Source organism: Conger conger, chromosome 14 (genome assembly GCF_963514075.1).
Source record: "Conger conger chromosome 14, fConCon1.1, whole genome shotgun sequence".
NCBI classification, from domain to species: Eukaryota; Metazoa; Chordata; class Actinopteri; order Anguilliformes; family Congridae; genus Conger; species Conger conger.
In genome coordinates this window covers 22,060,894-22,084,255 of record NC_083773.1, presented here as the reverse complement: position 1 = coordinate 22,084,255, position 23,362 = coordinate 22,060,894, and the positions used below count along the sequence as shown (strand labels likewise).

Sequence of the window (23,362 nt, the reverse complement as noted above, 5' to 3'; positions counted from 1 at the left end):
ACAACAGCAGCCCTGCACAATGGACCGCTTGAGACTTCATTAATGTCACACTCAAACTATCTCATTAAAATAGCATGACTTCGGCAAGTTTTGTTTTCATGGACGGGGCGCAAACACAAACCCCCCCTAGTGCCCACTGCCTCAGTCCCCACTGGCAGCTCAGGAAACCGGAGAGTTAATTAAGACGTCGCTCCAGCGGTAAGGATTAGGTAACCTTCCCTGGCCTAGTTGCTCTGAATCACCATCAGAGATCAAAAGCTGTCCCCTTCCCTCTCTCCCACCCTATAACTGGAATAAGGCTCTGAGACATCAATCAAAATGGCTCATATCTAATAAAACCTTGCTTTATTGAGTGCTGAAAACCAGCATTTCCCTGCTGGCTCTGTTCTAAAACCACAGTCGTACCTGCTCAGAGACCGAGCTGCACCCTGAGACCCTGGTTTAACCACTGGGACAGCCTCGCAATAAATATTTCATTTACCCAGGAGCGTGCGGTGGATGCCTCTAACATTCCGAATGCCATATCATTGGTGGAGTAACAGTAGATAAACTAATGAATAATGAAATGGCGAATAAAATCATCCCGCGCACAAATTATGGCAACGAGCCCCTGGAGATGTCCTGAGTGCTCCAAAGGCTGCAAGACGTTCTGTTTGAGGAGCTGCCTCCGATCGAGCGCAAAGCCGACCGGCATGCAAATGGCTGTTTGCACTACCTTTTATTATCTTTGATTTGGGCCTTGTTACCATGGTGACTTGCGTAACTAGTGGCCCGTGGACATTCGGTAGGTCATCGGAAGGAAGTGATAAAGCGGTAACCCGTGGAAACCAGGCCTACCCAGCCCAGGATGAGGACTGCTACAGGAGTGGTCGCAGGCAGCTAGTGATGGAGCCAGAGCTGGAACCTGCAGCCACGGGACCCATCCAGGCTGTTCTGGTCAGTCACCTCCAGCGCTCAGAAACCCTCTCTTCCAGGATTTTAAGCGTGGAAAAACTCTGCTCACATAACAACACAAGTTACATAAGAGCGCAGTCTGTGGAAGTTAATCTGGTCCGATAAGTAGAGCAGAACTTTATTTGAAAGGTGGAGGCGCTGGTTCTGAAAGAGCCCTGGTGAGCTGATCCCCCCCCCCCCCCCCCCTTCGCTGTGGCACTGGAGAGATTCCCCTGTTTGTTTTGTGAGACTAAATGCGTCTGTAAATGACAGGCCTGGGCTGTGGTGATTACTGCTCTCTCCAGACCAGACAGAGGAGGGCTGACTCGCTGCGTCACACAGCACACACGGTTCTGTGTAGCGCCTTTACCACTGCCGTACCGGGCCGTGAAACCCAAACCTAGGTCAAATACGTAACGGTTTAATATCGAGTACGTGTATACGCTTTACTGAGCTTGTCTGATTTATTGGAACCAATTGCATTCTCTTAAAAGGTGCAAGCCCAGCCTTCTGGTCCTCTTGGTTGGCTCAGTTGCACCAGGCAGGATCATTCAAGCTCAGAATAGCAATTGAATCCAAAACAGTTATGTATTTGACTCAGGTTTGGTGAAACCATGATTAAAGGGTTCTGGATGTGTTTCCATTGCCAGCCGAACCGTACCCTGAATAGTTCCCTTCCGGAGAGGTACCCAACCATATGACAACCAACCCACTTTGAGGCTAGTTTGGCGTTACCCTTAGTACCCTAGTACTTATGCATTGCAGCGTTTAGGCTACGCTAAAACACTGTCTGACTCAGTGCTCAGTTTTGAACAGCAATGGTTTTTTATAAATATTGATGTATTATGATATAGACACAAGCTGCTAATTAACTGCTTTTACCCACAGTATAGCAGCTATTTCACCCTCACCTCTATCTGTATGTCTATATTTTGCACTGGTGTGCTGCCTGTAATTAATTAAAATGAGCTTCTGTATGGTGCCAACAGTATCTCTCAGCTATGTTTATGCTCTGAAGTTCATTAATGGAAATGAAAAGCAGTGTTGAGGCAGTGGCCATAGTTTGTGTGTGTGCGTGTGTGTGTGCGTGCCAGGCTCTGGACATTGGGATCTCAGCTTGAATAATACCCTTCCCTTTGGTTGGTTAGAGACACAGGTCAATCTGTGAGACTCAATAAACCTTCAATAAACCCCACAGCCTGTAGAGGCGCTGAATCCAAAGCGTCTGACCTACAGCACTCTGGAGCATGTCATTGGATGCCTGAGCACTGTTGCTCTCAGCGGGCTGCTACAGTGGGATGTGCTCTGTTTCCAAGCCTTATCTGTCCAAAAATAGAGCTCTTCCGTCTCACTCTTCTTCTCTGCTATCCTCTCCACTGACAGTGATGTTTGTGCTCTTAGTGTCTCTGAGTGGTTCCTACAGTACTGTATGTGGCTTAGTGCACTGTCAGTACACAGCTGGAGGACTGACCCACTTTTCATGTTAAAGACAGAGTTTCCTCTATTGTGTGAGCAGTGCTGACGATGGGGGAAGAGTAACTCCGCCTTGTATGCCAAGTGCATCATGGGTAGGAGTCAGTGGAAGTAAATAATACATTGTGTGCTTTGTCTTGAGAGCATGCGACACAAAACAGTTGTTTTCCAGTTGAGTGTGAGTGTGTGTGTGAGTGCATGTGTGTGTATGCATGTGTGTGTGTGTATGTGTGCGCATGCGTGTGTTTGCGTTAAATCCAGAGCTGTGCCGTGACTCAGACAGTAGTTTAAACTTTCAGAAAGGTAATGAATTTTTCAGAGGTTTGCGGCTTTGGGAGGGAAACGTAATACTCCAGCCCTGCTAATGCTGAGGCCAATTAGCCTCCAGAGGTGGCCCGCCCCAGTTTACAGAGCCAGCAGGACTCAACCTGACAAGTGTCTGCACACACACCAATGCACACACACACTCACACACACACTCTCACACACACACCAATGCACACACACTCGCACTCACACACACTCACACACACACGCACTCGTGCACAAACCCTGGCCTCGGTTCTATCAGAAAAGTATTTCATCCTGCATGTTTAATTTCCTGTGTGCGTATCTTTCCCGTGCCTGTGGGGAACAGTGGGCACTTTGTGCGGGTTCTGTCGTGTGTTCCGGCCGCGGCGGGGGAAAGCGCCGTCCTTCTCGCCGCTTTCGCTGTCCTCACTCTTTAAATACGAAGCGCAAATCGGCATGGCAACAAGTGGCTCGGCAGAGACAGCAGGCTAATTTTATCTGCGCTAATGAGCCTCTCCACCTGAAAGGGCCACAGTGTTTACCACACCAACACGCGCCCACCCACACCGCTGTGCTGGGGACCACCAGCTGTCCGCTGAGAGAACAGGAACACAGCGCAGCTCACCGAGAGGGAGGGAGAGAGAGAGGGGCTTACGCACAATCACTGAACGCTTTAATAAGAACACCTGTACATCTGCTTGTTCATGCGATTATCTATCCTGTGGCAGCAGTGCAATGCCTAAAAACATGCAGATACGATTCAGGAGCAGTTAATGTTCACATCAACCATCAGAATGGGGGAAAAATGTGATCTCAGTGACCCTGGAATGATCGTTGGTGCCAGACAGGGTCGTTTGAGTATCTCCGAAACTGCTGATCTTCTGGGATTTTCAAACACAACAGTCTGTGGAGTTTTCTCAGAATGGTGCGAAAAACCAAAAACATCCAGTGAACAGCAGTCCTGCGGGCAGGAACGCTTTGTTAATGAGAGAGGTCAGAGGACTGGTCAAAGCTGACAGGAATGTGACGCAAATAACCACGCATTACAACAGTGGTATGCAGAAGAGCATCTCTGAACACACAATGTGTCAAACCTATAAGTGGATAGACTACAGCAGCAGAAGACTTATTAAGTCTAAAAAATAAGTAATGAATACCTAATAAAGTGCTCACTGAGTCTATATGGGGAATGGTTGTTACCAGTTTTTCCCCACTTTCCTACGGGGGGGTTTGTTGTTGTTATTTGCAATTAATGCATTGCTTTTGCGACACAAGTTCCCTTGTCATGCAAATAAAGCATGTTTGAATCATGAATCTTGGAAGAAGAGAGAGGGAGTGTGAGAGAGAGGAAGAGTCGATGGGATCTGTAGCCTGTGTGAACACAGAAGAGAGTGGAGTAGAGAGAGGGATAGCTGATGGGTATCATTTACACAGTTACTGGGTCTCTGAGTAGTTTTCTCCCTGCGTTGTGTTGCACACCTCTCTGGCTGTCTGCCCCTAGGTGTGGATGTAGGGCCGGGCACCTCTCTGGCTGTCTGCCCCTAGGTGTGGATGTAGGGATGCTCTTTTATATCATTGGGGAGATGGCAATATGGAACAGAAACCGCTGACACTGTGATATTAGTGTACTTCTTAATTTCTCCATGGAAAATGTGTGTGTGTGTGTGTGTGTGTGTGTGTGTCTGTGTGCCTGTGTGCACGCACACAGATAATGTTACTGCTGCCTGCCTGTCTTTATTCTGGAACATAATGAGTATTTCAGCCTGCATAGAGCATTGCTTTTTTTGTGGCCCATTTCCATCTCTCAATTGCATGGGCAAAGGTAAACAGTGTATTATTGTATTTTCTGTTGATTAAATCTGAAATTCGCAAATTGTGGTTCAGATTTGGGTCCTGAAACAAGTCATGGCAAGACTCCTGTGAGGTACATCTGTTGAATTAGCTTACAGGTTCGGGGGTGAAAATGTCTTATTCTGGTCCCTGTTTGCCTAGTGTTGAGCCAAGAAGCTCTTACTGTATTTAAAGATCTTCTCAAAAGGAAGGTTGCAGTTTGTGTGGTTGGTTTTGTATAATCCAATGCAACCACGATGACTTGCTTAGCCACTTCCTGTTTATCATTTCATCCCTCACATGATTTGTTCTTCCTGTTAAATCACAGAAACATTACTACCCACTGCTATACCCTCAGGCCTATACTGAACAGCAATTCAGTATAGGCCTGCTATTGCCAATGTGCATTGTTGTGCTTATTACATCTTTATAAAGTCATATTTAACCCATCCCTTCTCTCTCTCTATTGCTCTCTCTATCTCTCTCTCACCCTCTCTCTCTCCCCCCCTCCCTCTCTCTCTCTCTCTCTCTCTCTCAGATCTGCGTGGTGTCTCCGGCCCCAAGCCTCTTACCTCCCAGCGTTCCCTCCCTGGGATCCCCGTCACCCTCAAACACTTCCCCGACCTGCGCACATCCATGGACGGAAAGTACAAGGAGATCGCCGAGGTGAGCACCATTCAGTACAGTGTCCAGCAGGGTCCCTGGACTGCGTGTCCAGCTAAAGCGCTCACTGTGATGCCCTGACACTGTCAGACCCAGACCGTGACGGCAGCAGTGCGGCTGGAGGTCCAGTGGGATGCTGGGTAATAGAGTCTGCCAGAGGGCATCCTCCCCCGTCACCGTGCTGTAGATCCCCTATGGCTTATTAGGTAGCTATGGTCTACTCCCCCATCTGTGTGACTAGTGTACCCCTCCAGAACACTGACTGCACTCTCAGAAATTGATTATATATTGCTTGCTAAGGCTACAATTGTATCTATGGTACTTACAAGTATTTCTACCTTTGAGAGTGTTCACATCATCTGCTGGGTCACATGACCGAGTTGTTGCCCTCTTGGGCAACCACACACAGCATGTTTGGCTGTGTTGGTTTGGGCTCATAAGTACTGTGCTGCAGGGTTTCTCTCTGACCCTCTGTTGTGTGTTCATAGAGGCCCTGATGTGTGTGTGTGTGTGTGTGTGTGTGTCATGGGACCGGTAGCATGGCAGATTAGCGTTTTTATTTGAAGTCAGAAGTTTAATCATGCACCAGGATGTACTGTATCCCCATGCAGTGAGGGTTTGAGTTCTGTGCTGTATCCCATGCAGTGAGGGTTTGAGTTCTGTGCTGTATCCCCATGCAGTGTGAGTTCTGTGCTGGAAGCTGATTGTGCACCATAGAGCTATCACAGTGAGGAGCCTTACCACTGGAGCTGCTCTCAGCCTGTTTGTACAGCGATGCAGTGTGTTTGTGTTTGTATGTGCTTGTCTGTATGTGTGTGTGTGTGTGTGTGTGTGTGTGTGTGTGTGTACTGTGTCCACGCCTGTGTGTGTGTGTTTGTGTATATGTGTGTGTATATACTGTATATGCGTGTGTGATTGTATGTGTCTGTCCACTCCTGTGTTTGTGTGTATATGTGTGTGTGTGTGTGTCGTGTGTGTTTGTGTATATGTGTGTGTGTGTGTACTGTATTTATGCATGTGTGTACTGTATGTGTGTATATGTGTGTGTGCATATGTTTGTATGTGTGTGTGTACTGTATGTGTGTGTACCTCACTGCCCCTCCTCTGCTCCTGCAGGAGCTGTTCACGCGCAGCCTGGTGGAGAGCGAGATGCGCAGCGCTCCCTATGAGTTCCCCGAGGACAGCCCCATCGAGCAGCTGGAGGAGCGCCGCCACCGTCTGGAGAGACAGATCAGCCAGGATGTCAAGTGAGAGACCACCCCTCCCTCTGAGAGACCACACCTCCCTCTGAGAGACCACACCTCCCTCTGAGAGACCACACCTCCCTCTGAGAGACCACACCTCCCTCTGAGAGACCACCCCTCCCTCTGAGACCCCACCTCCCTCTGAGAGACCACCCCTCCCTCTGAGAGAGCACACCTCCCTCTGAGAGACCACACCTCCCACTGAGAGACCACACCTCCCACTGAGAGACCACACCTCCCTCTGAGAGACCACACCTCCCTCTGAGAGACCACACCTCCCTCTGAGAGACCACACCTCCCTCTGAGGGACCACACCTCCCACTGAGAGACCACACCTCCCTCTGAGAGACCACACCTCCCACTGAGAGACCACACCTCCCTCTGAGGGACCACACCTCCCACACCTCATTCTGATAGAGCACCTCACTCTGAGGGACACTGTACTTTTATTGATGTGACAGATTAAATGCATATGCATGTGAGGCATGTGATTTAAGAGGCTGCTTCATGCCTCGTTGGACATTAAGTGTTGAATTAGGAGCAGTTTTTTCTGCTCAGGGGGTTGTGGTTGTGATGGTAAATCCAGGAGAAGAGCTGTTGATAAGTGTAACAGTGTAATGACAATGGATGATAATGACATTCTCCTGATTGTGTCATGGTGTCACAGTGTCAGACTCATAATGTGGCTACACTTCATGAGTCACGCGGTACTCAGGTGTGATAGCGTTTCAGCACAGCTGGTGCGTGTGCGTGCAGTGAGGCGTGTGGTTCAGCCGGCTCTACGCACCCGGTCTGACCGTGTTTCTCTCGGTGTTTCCTCCTCCGTGTCTGTGTGGTCCTCTCTCGGCCTCAGGCTGGAGCCGGAGATCCTGCTGCGAGCCAAGCAGGACTTCATGAAGATCGACAGCGCTACGGACCTGGAGTGAGTGAGCCTCTTCCTCTTTCTTCCCTACCTCCCTTTCATCAGGAAAGACCTTTCAAACGTGTTTGAAGTGCCAGGCTGCCGCAAAATGTCAGCCCAATCAAATTCTGCAACCTTTTCCGCCAAAGCTAACCGACACCTGGGCTCAAAGCAATTAGCGCCAGTGTTTCTGCTGCTCCAGCAACACCTGCCAGCTTTTGATCTTTAGATGAAGCTCCAGCTATGAGCCTGCGTGTCCGGTACACAATAACCCAGCCCATGTCATTAGGACTGTGTGAGCAAACGCAGGCCTGGTATGTGCAGGTGGCCTTCAGCTCTGTCCATGGCAAAACTCACCCACGCCAGGGACACTGCAGACAGCACTGAGGAGGGAGACCCACCCCGACTCGTCAAAGGCCATGCAAATATTTAGATTCATTTGTTCGTCATTAAGCACGCTAGCCGCATTTTCAATAGACATCTGACATTTCAAAAACAACATTTCACCGGGGACGCACATTCAGAAATGAATCTCACACAATTATGTGTGATTAAATCTGGAGCCCCACTGCTGGGGGACTCTGGTTCCATTCAGGCATTAAAAAGGGTGACTGACCTTTAGATTTAACTCAGTTTCAAAGCTAAAGTCCTTTGTAATTTCAAAAATGCAAATTTAAGCCCCAGTGAACCTGAACCTAAACGCCAGAGAAAGCTTTGGTTGGGCGTGATATTCTGCTCATTTATGCATAAAGGTCATATCCTTGGTCCATGAATTTTCCATTCAGTTTATTTTTGGAATATTTAATTCACGCTTGCCAGTTGTAGTTATTCAGTTGTAGTTATATAACCACCTACTACTGTTAGCATCTGATGATTTGAGGTGATTTCAGCCCTATAAGAAATCACCTCGTTGATGTGCAAGCCCCATTATGTTAATTTACCAAGCACTGAATTAGGCCCTGGGGATCCATCTCAGTCATACATTATCCCACAGTTCCAGAGCTAATTGCAGTCTACAGTGTATCAGAGATAGTTCCATGTTGCTGAGCAACACTTGAGAGCCTGGAGGATTCTGGGAGCTGTAGTCTCTGTGTATTGGTGAACTGTGCCTCAGGGAATCCACTGTTGCAGGCTACTCCAGTTACATAACCTGGGCGCATCCACAGGCTGGCGACACCTGTAATCCAGTGTTATTATCATCTCTGAGTCCTTCTCTAGCTCACATTTCCTTCCTGCCTCTCTCTGACTCACTCTTTATATCTTTCTCTATGTGACATTCTCTCCCTATCTTAACATCACACTGTTCACAACCCCCTCTTCATGTTGTCTACTCCCCCTTTCCTCTCTTTCCTCTCTTTCATCTCTCTCCCTCTTCTCACTCTCTCTCCCTCTCTTCTATTTCTCTCTCACTCTCTCTCATATTTCTCCAGGTTTTTCAAGGAGCAGAATGAAGTAGCTGTGGACCACTTCCCGAAGGAGAGAGAGATGCTGGTGGAGAGGGAGTACCAGCGTGTGTCTATCTCAGGAGAGGAGAAGTGTGGGGTGAGGAGCAGGGGGGCACTGGGCAGGACTGCGTTTCTCTTTAAACTAACGGCTTGTTCTTATCTAAGGCTGTTCTTGTGTAGCTCAGTCAGAACTTCAGCCAGAAGCACAGATTAAACTCTGAAAGTAATTAAACTGTGATGTGGAAATGAATCCCTTTCTGCTGAAAGTAGTATTACTCAGCTCAACACTTCCTGGCAGATTGGTGACTCTCCAAATTAGAGGCCATGATCAAAGGGTTATATGAATATTCTGTGAAAAAAAAAAAAAAAGATTTTAAATTGCGTCAGTTGAAGAACATGAACTTTCTCATGCTTTGAAGAAACCTGCGTGTGCATGTGTGAGAGCATGTGCACCCTCAAGCAAAGTGGCCACACATTCTGCATTCGTGACTTTGATTATTCACTGACGTTAAGAGTTCCCATTGTCAGCCTGTGAATTGAGCTGCTGCCGCCTGCCCCAGGTTCCCTTCACCGACCTGCTGGACGCGGCTAAGTGTGTGGTGAAGGCCCTGTTCATCCGGGAGAAGTACATGGCCCTGTCCATGCAAAGCTTCAGCAAGACCACCGCCCGCTCCCTGCAGGAGCTGGGCGAGAAGCCCCTGGAGCTCCGCGTCTACGAGGAGATCCCCGAAACGCCCGTGGCTGCAGGTACCGCGCTGCATTAGACCGCGGTCATTTGGCCGACGCGTTTATCCAGAGAGACGTACAGTAAACTGTGAACCAGAACCAGGCACGAGTGCGCTGGAGACTCGAGAGAAGTGTGGTTCCAAGCACTAGAGCAGGGGTCGGCAACCCTGGTCCTGGAGAGCCGCAGGGTGTGCTGGTTTTTGTTTTCGCCTTAATACCAGCAACTGATTCAGACCCAAGAAACCAGGTGAGGCGAGTTAACGGTGTAATCGACTGCTTTAATTGATCAATTAAGTGCTGAGTAACAACGAAAGCCAGCACATCCTGCGGCTCTCCAGGACCAGGGTTGCCGTCCCCTGCACTAGAGTGATCACATGGATAAAAACTGGACCCCTGTGTCACGAGGCTACAGGGGCCTGCATGGTACTGGGTCTATGTCAGGAGGGTGGGGACAGATTGTTATAGGTGTGTTGCGAATGAGGCGATTGCTCTGTGAATATTCTTCATCATATTGCTAGTGCTAACTCAGTGAAAGTTTCAGTCATGTAAAGAAATGAAGTGTTCACCTGACCTATTAAATGCTCTCAAAAAGTGTAGACCCCGCCTTCTGGTGCACTCGGTTGGCTCAATTGCAGCAGGCAGGAACAATCAAGCACAGAAAAGTATTTGTATCCAAAGCAATTATGTATTTGAGGTCTGGTGAAGAGGACATGGTTACAGATTGTTACAGGTCCTTTGGGAATGAGGTGATTGCTCTGTGATTCTGTTATTATATTGTTGCTAAGACGATGAACTTGAAATATAAGTTTCAGTTAAGAGGAATGTAATGTTCATATCTTGTTAACCACTCCACAGACGCCCCTGTGCACCCTCCGGTTTCGGAGACACACCCCTACGAGGGCCAGGACCCCAAAAACATGCCTCCAGATACGGGCTATGGGTGTAAGATGGTGGACGGAGTGATGCACGTGTACACCAAGAGGAACACCATGGACAAGTAATGCAGATACATACCAGTCAGTCTCTGTACAACAACCCTGCTGTGCTCACACTGTTCTGAATGTGCGCAAGTGTAATGGTGCTACATTGTGAACACAGATAGTGAGCACTGAGTCAATCACTGTTTATCATAGAAGAGATCATGCTGTGTCTTCTTACCTCTTTTAGAGTTGAGGTCACCATTTTCTGGTCAAAGGTGTTTAAGGCTGGAATTCATTCAAGTGCAGAATGTTTGCAATGTATTGCATAAAGGCTCTAAAGTTTTAGGTCTGAATAAGGCACTATGTTACTCAGTGGCTCGGGGCCCAACTGGGTTTCAGCAGTGCTGAATTGCACCACGTAAATACTGTTTCCAGATTGTTTTCTGCCTGGGAAAAGAGGAAACATTCACGCTTGCTTGGAAATCGGATTAACATAATCATATTGAAATGTGTTTGCTGAAGAATAAAACCATTGAGCGGTTGGACAGAGTTCAGCTGATAGCGGGGACGGTAGTGACCGAGAGGGGAAACGTGTTTTACGACTGTGTCGTCCTCACCCCAGGAACACGGAGCTGGACCTGCCCTACCCTGACCTGCAGGAGTACATCGCTGACATGAACGTCATGATGGCGCTCATTATCAACGGCCCTGTGTGAGTCGCGTACCGCTGCCAGCTCCCGAAACCCGCTCGCTCTCCGTCAGCATATTCCACCCTCGCTGTTGAATTTATCACGGACCAGCTGTGCGTAATTACACCACCCGGTGTACAGCGCCAGGTCTCCGCGAGGCCCCTTCAGTTTAACGAGCGAGTCGTAGCCTTCACTGACGGGGACTGAAGTACTCTGTACCGCTTATACTTTACATTTTTTTAAATATATATTTTTCTTTGCTACCACAAAGAATAACATTACAGTACAAGCAAAACGGTGATACTAAGACCAAAAAAAACACTGTCACAACACGGGTACCGCTCAGGTAGCTTATCCAAGGCTACACGATCAGAGTTGCCCACTTCAGGGCTAGAATACAAACTGAAACTGAGATGGAGCTTTGGCACAGAATCAGCATTTTATTCTGTGTAGTGATCATTTCTTCAGAGCCTAACATTTTTCTGTGTTTGTTTTTGGAAACGTAGAAAATGACTACAGTAGTCCGCAGCGTTACTGTAAACAATGACTATTCAAATATCCGTTAAGATATAAAATACCCTGGTATTCCTGTAAAATTATGGGATACGCCTGCTAGACTAAATAAGCTTAACAGCTGGGAGGCTGTGGGTCCCGGAGCGGACGTTGTCCTGCTGACTGCCTGTCTGTGCTCACCGGGAACAGGAAGTCCTTCTGCTACCGGCGGCTCCAGTACCTGAGCTCCAAGTTCCAGATGCACATCCTGCTGAACGAGATGAAGGAGCTGGCAGCACAGAAGAAGGTCCCCCACCGTGACTTCTACAACATCCGCAAGGTGAGCCCCTCTTACACACACACACACACACACACACACACACACACACACACCCCGCGACTTCTACAACATCCGCAAGGTGAGCCCCTCTTACACACACACACACACACACACACACACACACACACACACACATCCCACGACTTCTACAACATCCGCAAGGTGAGCCCCCCTTACACACACACACACACACACACACACACACTCACACATTGAGTACACCCCCTCACTACGATTCTGGCTCAGTTCTGCATGTTTGGTTGGAATCAGGTTGCCAATTTCAAATGCAAATTTACGAATTCAGCGCTGAATTTCCATTAACGAGTGCTGCCACCTAGAGGTAATTTTGGCAGTTGCAGCAGTTGATTTTACCTAATGAGGAATCTTTGACATAAAGGAAAGACATTTTTTACATATTGTTTGCTGTATTAGATATGGGATTCTAATGTAATTGAGTCCACTGAGATGGACCAGAAATAAAACAAAAGTGTGTGTCTCTCTGGCTCCCCCTGCAGGTGGACACGCACATCCACGCCTCCTCCTGCATGAATCAGAAGCACCTGCTGCGCTTCATCAAGCGGGCGATGAAGAAGTATCCGGGCGAGATCGTGCACATAGAGAAGGGCAAGGGCCAGACGCTCATGGAGGTGTTCGAGAGCATGAACTTGACCGCCTTCGACCTGAGCGTGGACACCCTGGACATGCATGCTGTAAGAGCTGGGAAAGGGGGCTCACTCATGGGGTCTACTCATCTCTTCTTTGGTGTCCCAGTCCAGAAATGATTTATTTTACTGTTACACAGTGAACACAATCTTGTGGTCTCGCCTTGCTGAACAGTTCATTTTCTCTCTGAAATGTTTTATTTTTCATCCTTTTGGTCATGTTTTTATGCATAGGTATCATTACACTACAGTTGCAAATGTCCCTGGTGCTCTGTAACCTGAATGTACGCAGTGTATAAGATTGTCTGTTAGTATGTCAGTAGTCTTTGAGTAAGCTAGCGGGGCATCATTACTGCTTCTTTTTCCTTTTCAGGACCGCAACACTTTCCACCGCTTCGACAAGTTCAATGCCAAATACAACCCCATTGGGGAGTCCATCCTGAGAGAGATCTTCATCAAGACCGACAACCACATCGAAGGGAAGTACTTCGGCCACATCATCAAGGTGCGACACCAGCTCTGCTTTCTACCCTGAGTGTTCTGCCTGGGAGAGGATATCTTTCCCCCCTTACAAAGTATATTCAGCCCCATAGTTGGATGGAACGTGTGGTCGGAGGCTTTGACTACTGGCTTACACATTGCAGTGCTAGTAGGTACAGAGCAGTACCTCAGGGTTGATTTTTGGTTGTGCTCATGAGATAGACTGCAAGTTTTCACAGAGGGGCTGATGGGATATGAGGTCCAAGCATACCAAGGCCTGTGCAGAACTGCATTCTAGTCACGAGAGTGGGGATAGTCATATCATAGTCACATGCCTGATGTACCAAGCGCGCCAGTGATCCTGGTGGTGTTCTGTTGATCCAGGAGGTGATGGAGGACCTGGAGGAGAGTAAGTACCAGAACGTGGAGCTGCGCCTCTCCATCTACGGCCGGTCCCGGGACGAGTGGGACAAGCTGGCCCAGTGGGCGGTGGCCCACGCCGTTTATTCGGACAACGTGCGCTGGCTCGTCCAGGTGCCCCGCCTCTTGTGAGTACACCCGGCCCAGCTGTGGGGTGCGGCTTCCTCCCTGTCACACGACAGTGGATTTACTGTGCCCCCACGCTCTTCCAACAGCGATGTCTACCACACAAAGAAGCAGCTGGCCAACTTTGAGGAGATGCTGGAGAACATCTTCCAGCCGCTGTTCGAGGTCACCATCAACCCCCGCAGTCACCCCGAACTCCATCTCTTCCTCCAGCACGTGAGTACTCCGCTTCTTACTGTGGAACTACGTGGCTTCTGTCGTTACGACACTCAGCGCTTACAAAACCTTTACAAACCGCTGACCTTGCAACAGCGTTATTGCAGCTCTTGCAACACCATTACAGAAAATGGCTCAGCACTGCCATCGTTTGTACGAATTCAAGTTGCAGTATTTTTATTATTTGTATGGTATTTTATGGTTTTAGGTTCTTTTTTTAATGGATTCATATTTCTCCTATTCCTTTTTTGGAATGTTGTTAGCCTGCTATTAATAAATCTGCTATTAATCAGGTGAATGCACTTATGTTTGTCCAACATTATAAGTTTTAACAGTTAACAATGCTAAATGTAATGTATTGTAATTATATAGGAAGTACTCATCTCTAAAAACCCTTTTCTGGTCCTGCTAAAATGTTTTTGTGTTTTTTTGTGTGTATAGGTGGTGGGCTTTGACAGTGTCGATGATGAGTCCAAGCCTGAACACCACATCTTCAACCTTGACAGCCCACTTCCAGTCAACTGGACCGAGGAGGACAACCCCCCCTACTCCTACTACCTGTACTATATGTACGCCAACATGACCGTGCTCAACCACATGCGCAGGTAAGCCAACATGACCGTGCTCAACCACATGCGCAGGTAAGCCAACATGACCGTGCTCAACCACATGCGCAGGTAAGCCAACATGACCGTGCTCAACCACATGCGCAGATACTGTAGGTGACAGCTGTGCAACTCGCAGCAAACAACACATGCTGCCCTATGGGCAAGATGCACCATTACACAAGCATGTCTCCACAACTACCAGAACATGTGTAATGTTCAGTTAGTGCCACACACAGTATACGTGCCATACTGAGTTAGAACATGCAAACTAAACATGCCACTCTAATGAGGCCCCTGAGCAACACAGACACTCACCAGTCACAGCAAGATGCTGTACACTAAAGTGATATTGTGACTGCTCTCCTGGTTGTGCAGGAAGCGGGGTTTCCACACTCTGGTTCTCCGTCCCCACTGTGGAGAGGCGGGGCCTATCCACCACCTGGTGTCTGGCTTCATGCTGTCTGAGAACATCTCCCACGGGCTGCTGCTGAGGAAGGTGAGGCCACACCACCTCTCTCTCGCTCTCTCTCTCTGTCTCACACACACACACACTCCCTCTCTCACACACACAGTCTCTCTAAAGCTCACTCTCACAATCTCTCCATCTCTCTCTCTCTCTCTCTCTCTCTCTCACACAGTCTCTCTGAAGTTTGCTCTCACAATCTCTCAATCCTTACATTTCTCTCATGCACAATCTCTCAATTTCTCTCTTTCAAAATTCAATTCAAAGTCCTTTTTAAATGAACTGCCAGGGCCCAGTTCCAGTGGTATTGCTCAAGCATATTCCTGTGTTGCTGCGTAACTCTTGTCCTGTGGGTGCTAGTAGGGCCAGTACATTTCTCTCTAAATGTCTCTCTCTCACACACACACACACACACACACACACATCTCTATTTTTCTTTATCTCTTTTCTTTCTCCCCCTCTCCCTTTCTCTTTCTCACACAATCTCTATATCTGGAAAATCTCTGCTTCTCTTTCTCTCTCTGTCTGTTCCCTCTCTCTCTCTGCTTCTCTTTCTCTCTCTCTGACTGTTCCCTCTCTCTCTGCTTCTCTTTCCCTCTCTCTGTCTTTCTCTGTGTCTGTTCCCTCTCTGTCTTTCTCTCTCTCTGTCTGTTCCCTCTCTCTCTGCTTCTCTTTCCCTCTCTCTGTCTTTCTCTCTCTCTGTCTGTTCCCTCTCTGCTTCTCTTTCTCTCTCTGTCTTTTCCCTCTCTCTGCTTCTTTCTCTCTGTTTTCCCTCTCTCTCTGCTTCTCTTTCTCTCTCTCTGACTGTTCCCTCTCTCTCTCTGCTTCTCTTTCTCTCTGACTTTTCCCTCTCTCTCTCTGATTTTTCCCTCTCTCTCTCCCTCTCTCTCTCTCTCTCTCACCAGGCTCCGGTTCTGCAGTACCTGTACTACCTAGCTCAGATTGGGATCGCCATGTCACCCCTCAGCAACAACAGCCTGTTCCTCAGCTACCATCGCAACCCCCTTCCAGAGTACCTGTCCCGTGGCCTCATGGTCTCCCTGTCCACCGATGACCCCCTGCAGTTTCATTTCACCAAGGTATGCCCCCACCCATTCTGAAACAAGTTAAAGCGTCCAAATTTTGAACCAGTTCCACTTCACCTAGGTGACCCTCGCCCATTCTGAATAAGTGAGGTCTATCATGCAAACCAGACAGAAAGAGGGGAACCCTTAATGTATGCTGATAGTGATGTCACAACGTTTACGACTTTGTGGACTTTTTGTTTGCAGTCCATCGTAACTGACCCACTGTTGATCTGCATGTTCTCTCCCTGTCCAGGAGCCCCTGATGGAGGAGTACAGTATTGCCGCTCAGGTGTGGAAGCTGAGCTCCTGTGACATGTGTGAGCTGGCCAGGAACAGTGTGCTGATGAGTGGCTTCTCCCACAAGGTACTCTCTCCCCCCAGACCTCCTCCACACCTCCCTCTCTCACCCCAAACCTCCTCCACACCTCCCTCTCTCACCCCAAACCTCCTCCACACCTCCCTCTCTTACCCCAAACCTCCTCCACACCTCCCTCTCTCACCCCAAACCTCCTCCACACCTCCCTCTCTCACCCCAAACCTCCTCCACACCTCCCTCTCTCACCCCAAACCTCCTCCACACCTCCCTCTCTCACCCCAAACCTCCTCCACACCTCCCTCTCTTACCCCAAACCTCCTCCACACCTCCCTCTCTCACCCCAAACCTCCTCCACACCTCCCTCTCTCACCCCAAACCTCCTCCACACCTCCCTCTCTTACCCCAAACCTTCTCCACTTCTCCCTTCCCGTCTCCTCTCTTCAAGCTTCTCATTCTCTCTCTATCCTCCGTTGAACTCTGTCTTGCATTGAACAGAAGTGGGTTCACTCTGAAGGAAGGCAGTAAGAGGCCAACACAGTAAGGCAGGAAGTGCCTGATGTGCTCTGTGTGTCTGAACCCAGTTTCTCTGCCCCCTCCCCTCCCCCACACCAGGCGAAAAGCTACTGGCTGGGGCCCAAGTACATAAAGGAGGGCCCTGAGAGCAACGACATCCGCCGCTCCAACGTGCCGGACATCCGCGTGGCGTACCGCTTCGAGACCATGTGTGAGGAGCTGAACCTCATTACCCAGGCCGTGCGCACGGAGGAGCTGGAGACCATCGAGGAGGAGGACACTCTGTCCATGGCCCCAGTGCCAGCAGTGCGATAAAGCCCCTCTTCCTCCACCTCCTCTTCCTCCTCCTCCGTCCCAGAGCAGCACAGGGAGACAGGAGAGGAGACCCACCCCCCCCCCCCCACCTCCAACTCACCCACCCCCACACCTACTGAACTGTGCACTCTTGCCGTTTGCCTGTCCAAAAGCCACAAACCAATGGGTCAGTGTGGGCCAGCTGTGTGGCTCTGTCCAGGTCTGGCTCGGTTGATGGTGAATTCCCCACTCCTTGACTTCTCTCCTTCTCACTTCTCGGTGGATCATAGTACACGCCTCCTTTCCCTTTTTCCCCACAATGGTTTTGTGTAAATCTTCTGGCCAGTTGGTAATGAAGCGAAGCTTCGCTACTCAGTGTATTTTAAAGTCCATCTGGTAAAAAGGCTGCAGTGTTGATGGTAGCCGATTCTATTCTCCTTTTATTTTTTTCCCTGACGTGACGGATACAGAAGCAACTGTACTGTCAGAAACCCTGCCCCCTTCACCACAAGCCCCGTCCCTGTCATGTGACCCTGCATGTGAATACCCGTACTCTCCTGTGAGGAATGCAGGCTCTCTGTTTGGCCTGAACAGCCCCGATAATGCGCGCGCACACACACACACACACACATACACACATATGACAGGCCAAGTTCATTCTGATCGTTTTTGAAAATGTTCTAGTGATATTGTAACATCACTGTGGAGATGTGACATCACTAGAGAGATGTGACATCACTAGAGAGATGTGACATCACTGGGGAGATGTGACATCCCTGGGGAGATATGATGTCACTGGGGAGATGTGATATCACTGGGGAGATATGATGTCACTGGGGAGATGTGACATCCCTGGGGAGATATGATGTCACTGGGGAGATGTGATATCACTGGGGAGATATGAGAGCTTTATTCACTAGATGGCCTCTGCACACAACAAAGTAACGCAACAAAAACAGTTCTCAGTCTTTAGCTTTTGGTTTGGACGGAATGTCAGTGGGAAGCATGTTCACAAACTCCTGCTAGCTATTTTGTGTTTATTAGTATCACAGAGATTGTGGGACCAAACCAGAGGCATCTACATTCCATGAGGTGAGCATTGTGCAAATGGCTTTTTAGCTGCAAGTGAAAATTGATTTTTGGGACACTGTATGTTAAGGTGTTTATATATTTATTTATATACTGTATGTGGTTCTTTGAATATTGATTTGGTAGACTGTGAGTGTTTGGAATGCCCTTTGACTGAGTGTGCAATGGGAGTCCATGTGTTTGAATAGGCACCGTAGCCATGAGGCCCACCCCCATGCCCATTTCCTCCATGGCTCAGTGGATGCCCGTATACTGTAGCTTGGAAAATCAGTGCAGTTCTGTCCGGCATGCCCCCCTTACCCAGTTTCAGCGTGCGATTGACGTGTTGTTGTGACAGGAGGGGAGCGTTATGGACCTCTTGTCGGTGAAGCCTATTGGTGTTGCATGCACTGTAGAGTCCACACACCAGCCAGGATCACATGTGCCTTCTCGTTTTGTTTTTATGACTTCAGCTCTTCAGGTTAGACTGCTCCTTGCATCAATGCTAGGCTCAACCGCATCAAAAAACAACATGAAAACTTGTCAGTGATACAGAAGTAGTTTCATACCCAGGCTTTGATGTCTTTTTTTTCTTTCTTTGATGTCTTTTTTTTTTTTACTTTAAAGAAGTATCGGGGAGATGCACCAAAGTTCCAAGGATCCTTTGTCACCCTTGCCCTTTAGTCAATTTATTCAAGAGTATTTAACAGTTACAGTTTTAGCCCTGCAGGAATGTTTTCAACTGAGGAATGCACACACTGTGTTTGAAGCCCACTACTTCTGGTGGTATACTACTTCTGGTGGTATGTGTGCAGTGTACTCTGGGTAACGTAGTTCTCCACATGCCATGAATGCACCAGGTCACTAGCCTGTGCTCAGCCACTGTATCCGAGTAACTGCCCAGTGTCACATAGAACTGAAGGAGCTGTGTCCATCCAAAGCAAATCACTTGCTTAAGGCTTTCAGGCAAAACAAAAACCCTCCTACGCACTGCTTGGCTTGCGCTATGGTTACGCTACGGTTCTGTAGTGCGTCTGCCCTGCTCGTCCACATTAGCAGGCACACCTGCTAAACATTTGAAAACTTTTGATGGATAACGGAAGGATAAATGGGTTTACAAAAGCAACGTGAAGAGGCAACACGGCCGGCACTGCGTGCATGCAGCCGGTGCCTGCGCTGTGCTGCGCTCTGACGCCTGTGAATGCATCGGGGGTCAGGGACACTCAGGGGAAGCTACCGGTGGCTGGCTTTGTGACGCAGTGCGAGATCGCCAGGCCCCAACCTCCTGTCCCGTCAGCTGTTGCACCTCTTGGCGGAGGGCCAGTGAAGCCTCTTCCTCACCTCAGATTATCACTTCACGCTTTGCGGACGGCCGTGTCACGCTTCGTTCACCCCTTCCCTTAACTTTGGGACTACTGTTCTTGACCTCCATTTTGTGTTCAGATTTGTGAATGTTTTGATTCATCTTCGTTTTATACCGGCTTTCATCACCGTTAGACGGCATAATTGTTCCAATAGAATTATTATTGGCTTGTTATTTTGTATGCCACAAATATCAGATCGACCATTTTGCATTCAGGTCCTTCGTGTTCCTTGTATTTGTTGGATGTTTTACATTGAACTACCTCCCCTTATCGTTCAGAGTAGAGGTATCCACAGCTGTGAATCATTCTCAATTATCCATAGCTGGGGAGTACATTATGGTCTCCATTCTAGTGCACTGTACACAAGACTATTATAGCCAGTAATTAAAACTTGGTAGAAATATCTGTGCTGTTGTAGGGGGACAAGAGAGGGTAAAATAGTTTACGTTCTAAGTATCATTTCATTGAACTGTAACAAAAAAGGTTGATTCATGAATTTTTACATCTACAATTACATAAAGGGGGTTTATTTATGAAAATCATTCCCCATGAACGAGGAACACTAGATATGACTTCAGATTAGTCTGTACAAAAACACAGAAGATGGACAGCAGAATAAAGACAAGTGCATTGTGGGTACTTGAGTTTGATGGCACCGAGCGACTCTTATGCTCTGAGCATTGAGTGTTCAGAGAGTCTGTTTAGTTTGCATAATTTACAAAGTGTATTTTTTTAAAAAGGTATAGAGATTAGCGATTTATAAATCTATATCAATGTCTATATTGTATTGAAGATGGATTTTGTTTTCAGTCAATAGTTCTAGGTTGTGTTTTTGCATAGCTTATATGAGGTACTTAGGCTGTTTCAGTGGCCTCAGTTCTATAATAATTATTGTTATGATTATTATTATTATTGCTCTTATGTATTTTTTTTGGTCACTTATATAGATTTTGAAAGTGGACTGAATGTTTGATTTGCATTTTTTAAAATGAATCTATTAAGAGAAAAATATTCCCTTTTTTATGTTTGTTATTTGAGTGAAGCATTTATTTCTAACCTGTGTGAGCGCTGAATATTTCCCTCAAGTCACTTTAGTGGTATTTATCAGTGGTGTGTGACCGTTGCACAAACCGCCACCTTCCCTCCCAAATCCAGGATTCCTTCAACTGTGATACAGCTCAGGTTAAGGAGAAATATTTTCATTTTGTTTTGTAGTGTACCTGTATGTCCAGGTGTGCCAGTGGTGCAGATTGGCCCAGACAGAGCCTTTTGGTCTTCTGTTGTTTAATGTGCCACCATCTTGTATCAGGGCAAGCAAATGCACCAGTGCAGTACTGATTGACACAGAACTACTGAGGACTTTGTGAGAAATTCCTTCTGCCCAAGCATGTGAATGTATCTACTTCCCTGAATAAACCCAGACTGACCCCAAACAAAACCCAAACTAACCCCAAACAATAACTTGAATGAAGGCCCCCGACAAACAGTTTTATAATACTACACTGTGAGCACGTTTTGCTTTTCCGTTTGTGTTTGAATAATGATTGTTTCTTTAGTTCTGCAGTTGTTTTTGTTAATGTTCATAAAGATGCCGCAGTGTGCTTACCCCCTATACTGGGGTTGGTATGTTTCTCACTGCAGAAGTGATGGCAGTTTCAGCTGCACAGATGTTTAAATGGAATACCAAAATGGAATTTCCATGTCCTAGATCTGTCATATCGTCATAGCTATAGCTCTCACAGCTGTCTGTGGCTTTGTTTTTATATTTTATATGGTTTTATACATTATTTTCACCATTGCCATCTCATCAGTTTTAAATTCTCTGACGCACAGAAGGGTTTGTGTTGTGCTCCTTATGGTATCTCTCCACACTCAGCCGGTCCTTCGTTTTTGAGTGTGGAAAATGGAGGTGCCGCATGATTACTGCACTATGGCTCCACATCTTCATTCTTCTGTGGAGGGAGGGGGAGAGGGGAGCGTGGGAGACTGGTGCCAGTAGTGAACTATTTACTGGGCTGTGAGAAACTGTCTGCAGTACTGTGACCCCATATGGGGCGGTTAAAACAAGCCTGTGTGATGAGCCTAGAAATCGCAAGGAGACTCCAGCGTAAAATGATCATTCAATGAGTTCATGATGAGCACCAAAAACGTGCATGGTTGCATGGGTGAGCATTCTAAATGGCATCTAAACATCCAGCTTCCCATAGAGTGACCTATGAGCTTAGATACCTTCATCAGATTATGATGTGAGTCAGTGTACCCTCAGCCAGTGCTTTTCCATTACAGTACGAAGTGTGTTTAATTGTTGCGATGGTTCCTGAGCGTAAGAACATCGCGTTGTGCCAGTTTCATGGCTCCTTCTCTTGGCCAGTCATGCTCACAGATTTTCTGAGCGCCATCTTTAGTTTGTTTCATTTGAGTATTTTAGACAGATTTTCACTTAGTTTAGACACAAAGAAACACACTGATGTGTTTCAACATGGTTATTAATGTTTCTAAGAGATCGCTCTTATGCACTAGATTTAGTGCACCTCTATCTATGGGGAAAGAAGCTTGTGTCGATCTGGGTTTTGTACTTCCCTGTTCACACTAATAAAAGCCTCTGATTGGTTATAAGGCTGGTCTGTCATTGACTGGCATAGGAGATGCATACAAGTGTGTGACATGACCATTGTATGTAATAATACTGTTGTAAAACATTATTATTATGTACAATATACAATATTCTGCTTCCCTATTCGTCTCCACAGAAAAGCTCCAAACTTCCAAACTGTTTACTCCAGTTTTTTTTGACCAAAACTATTACTAGCATGCATTCTTGGCATTACCAAATAATGCAATGCTTAGTTGCTAAAACTGAAATTCTTCAATTACAGGACCGGCAAATCGCTGAATCCATTAGAAAAAAGAAAACACTCACAATAAAACAGGATTCAGCTGATACAGAGGAGAGATGTGTAGATCGTCATCTCACTGTAAATGATCGTAACAATGCTTCATATAATAGTTAATAACACTGTTAAGATTGGGATCCCTTGATATCAACCCTTTTGTCCAGCTGTACAAAGCACTCTGTCATGTATGCATCTCTGACACTGGAGAGGTAGAGTCTGTGACTCGATCAGCAATCAACACAACAGGCATGAGCTGCCAAACCTTCACTTCAAATGCCTAAATTCAAATGCCTAAATGCCTTCTTCTCTAATTTGGCTCAGACTAAAGTTAAATAAGCATTCATCTTAATGTTTTTATTTTGGTCACTGCTTCTGCTCTGTTTATGACTGATACTGATATGTAATTTTAATTTTAATTTTTTCTTTTTTATTTCTTGTTCTGCGGTAGTCTCCGGGCACCAGCTTTCAGCCAGTGCATTACATTACAGTCTGTCCAATGCTTCTGAGCTAGTGTGTGTAACTTTTAATGAAGAAAAATAAAGCATGTTTATTCATCTAAGGAGCGTGTCTTGTGTGACAGTACAACCCCTACCTCCTTATTGTCCCTCTGCAGTTACGTTCTCCCTTCACTCATCATGTTACATTCATTTGGGATTTCACATTCTACACAAATGTGTGCGTTGATAATTAAATATGAAAGCATATTTTCATCTGTTGTTCATTAGGCTGAACATACCATATAGGCTAGCATTTGTAACTATATATTTTAAATATTTGTCACCCTGCTGTACACTGCACCAAAACCAAAAAAACTTTTTCAAACTTTGGTCATTTTGCATTACACTAAAACAGGGAAAGAAAATTTAACTTTACAAGCAGGCTTTTTTCAGTATCTTTGCTTGATTTGAATGTGGCATTGCTAAA

General features: G+C 47.0%; 1 protein-coding gene across 2 annotated transcripts in view; it reads left to right on the top strand.

The window, feature by feature from the left end:
• The window catches only part of LOC133109733 (AMP deaminase 2-like), a 50,309-nt gene extending 27,312 nt beyond the window's left edge, over positions 1-22,997 (top strand). For both annotated transcript variants that reach the window (XM_061219266.1, XM_061219265.1), the window contains exons 2-18: positions 5,066-5,193; positions 6,307-6,437; positions 7,288-7,356; positions 8,766-8,877; positions 9,341-9,527; positions 10,362-10,503; positions 11,049-11,138; positions 11,818-11,947; positions 12,463-12,657; positions 12,983-13,114; positions 13,474-13,637; positions 13,725-13,851; positions 14,293-14,456; positions 14,835-14,955; positions 15,828-16,001; positions 16,243-16,353; positions 16,918-22,997. In XM_061219266.1, the coding sequence (XP_061075250.1) occupies positions 5,066-5,193; positions 6,307-6,437; positions 7,288-7,356; positions 8,766-8,877; positions 9,341-9,527; positions 10,362-10,503; positions 11,049-11,138; positions 11,818-11,947; positions 12,463-12,657; positions 12,983-13,114; positions 13,474-13,637; positions 13,725-13,851; positions 14,293-14,456; positions 14,835-14,955; positions 15,828-16,001; positions 16,243-16,353; positions 16,918-17,133 (2,393 nt within the window). In that variant the 3' untranslated portion in view covers positions 17,134-22,997. The remainder of the gene's footprint in view (positions 1-5,065; positions 5,194-6,306; positions 6,438-7,287; positions 7,357-8,765; positions 8,878-9,340; positions 9,528-10,361; positions 10,504-11,048; positions 11,139-11,817; positions 11,948-12,462; positions 12,658-12,982; positions 13,115-13,473; positions 13,638-13,724; positions 13,852-14,292; positions 14,457-14,834; positions 14,956-15,827; positions 16,002-16,242; positions 16,354-16,917) is intronic.
• The last annotated feature ends 365 nt before the right edge of the window (positions 22,998-23,362 follow it).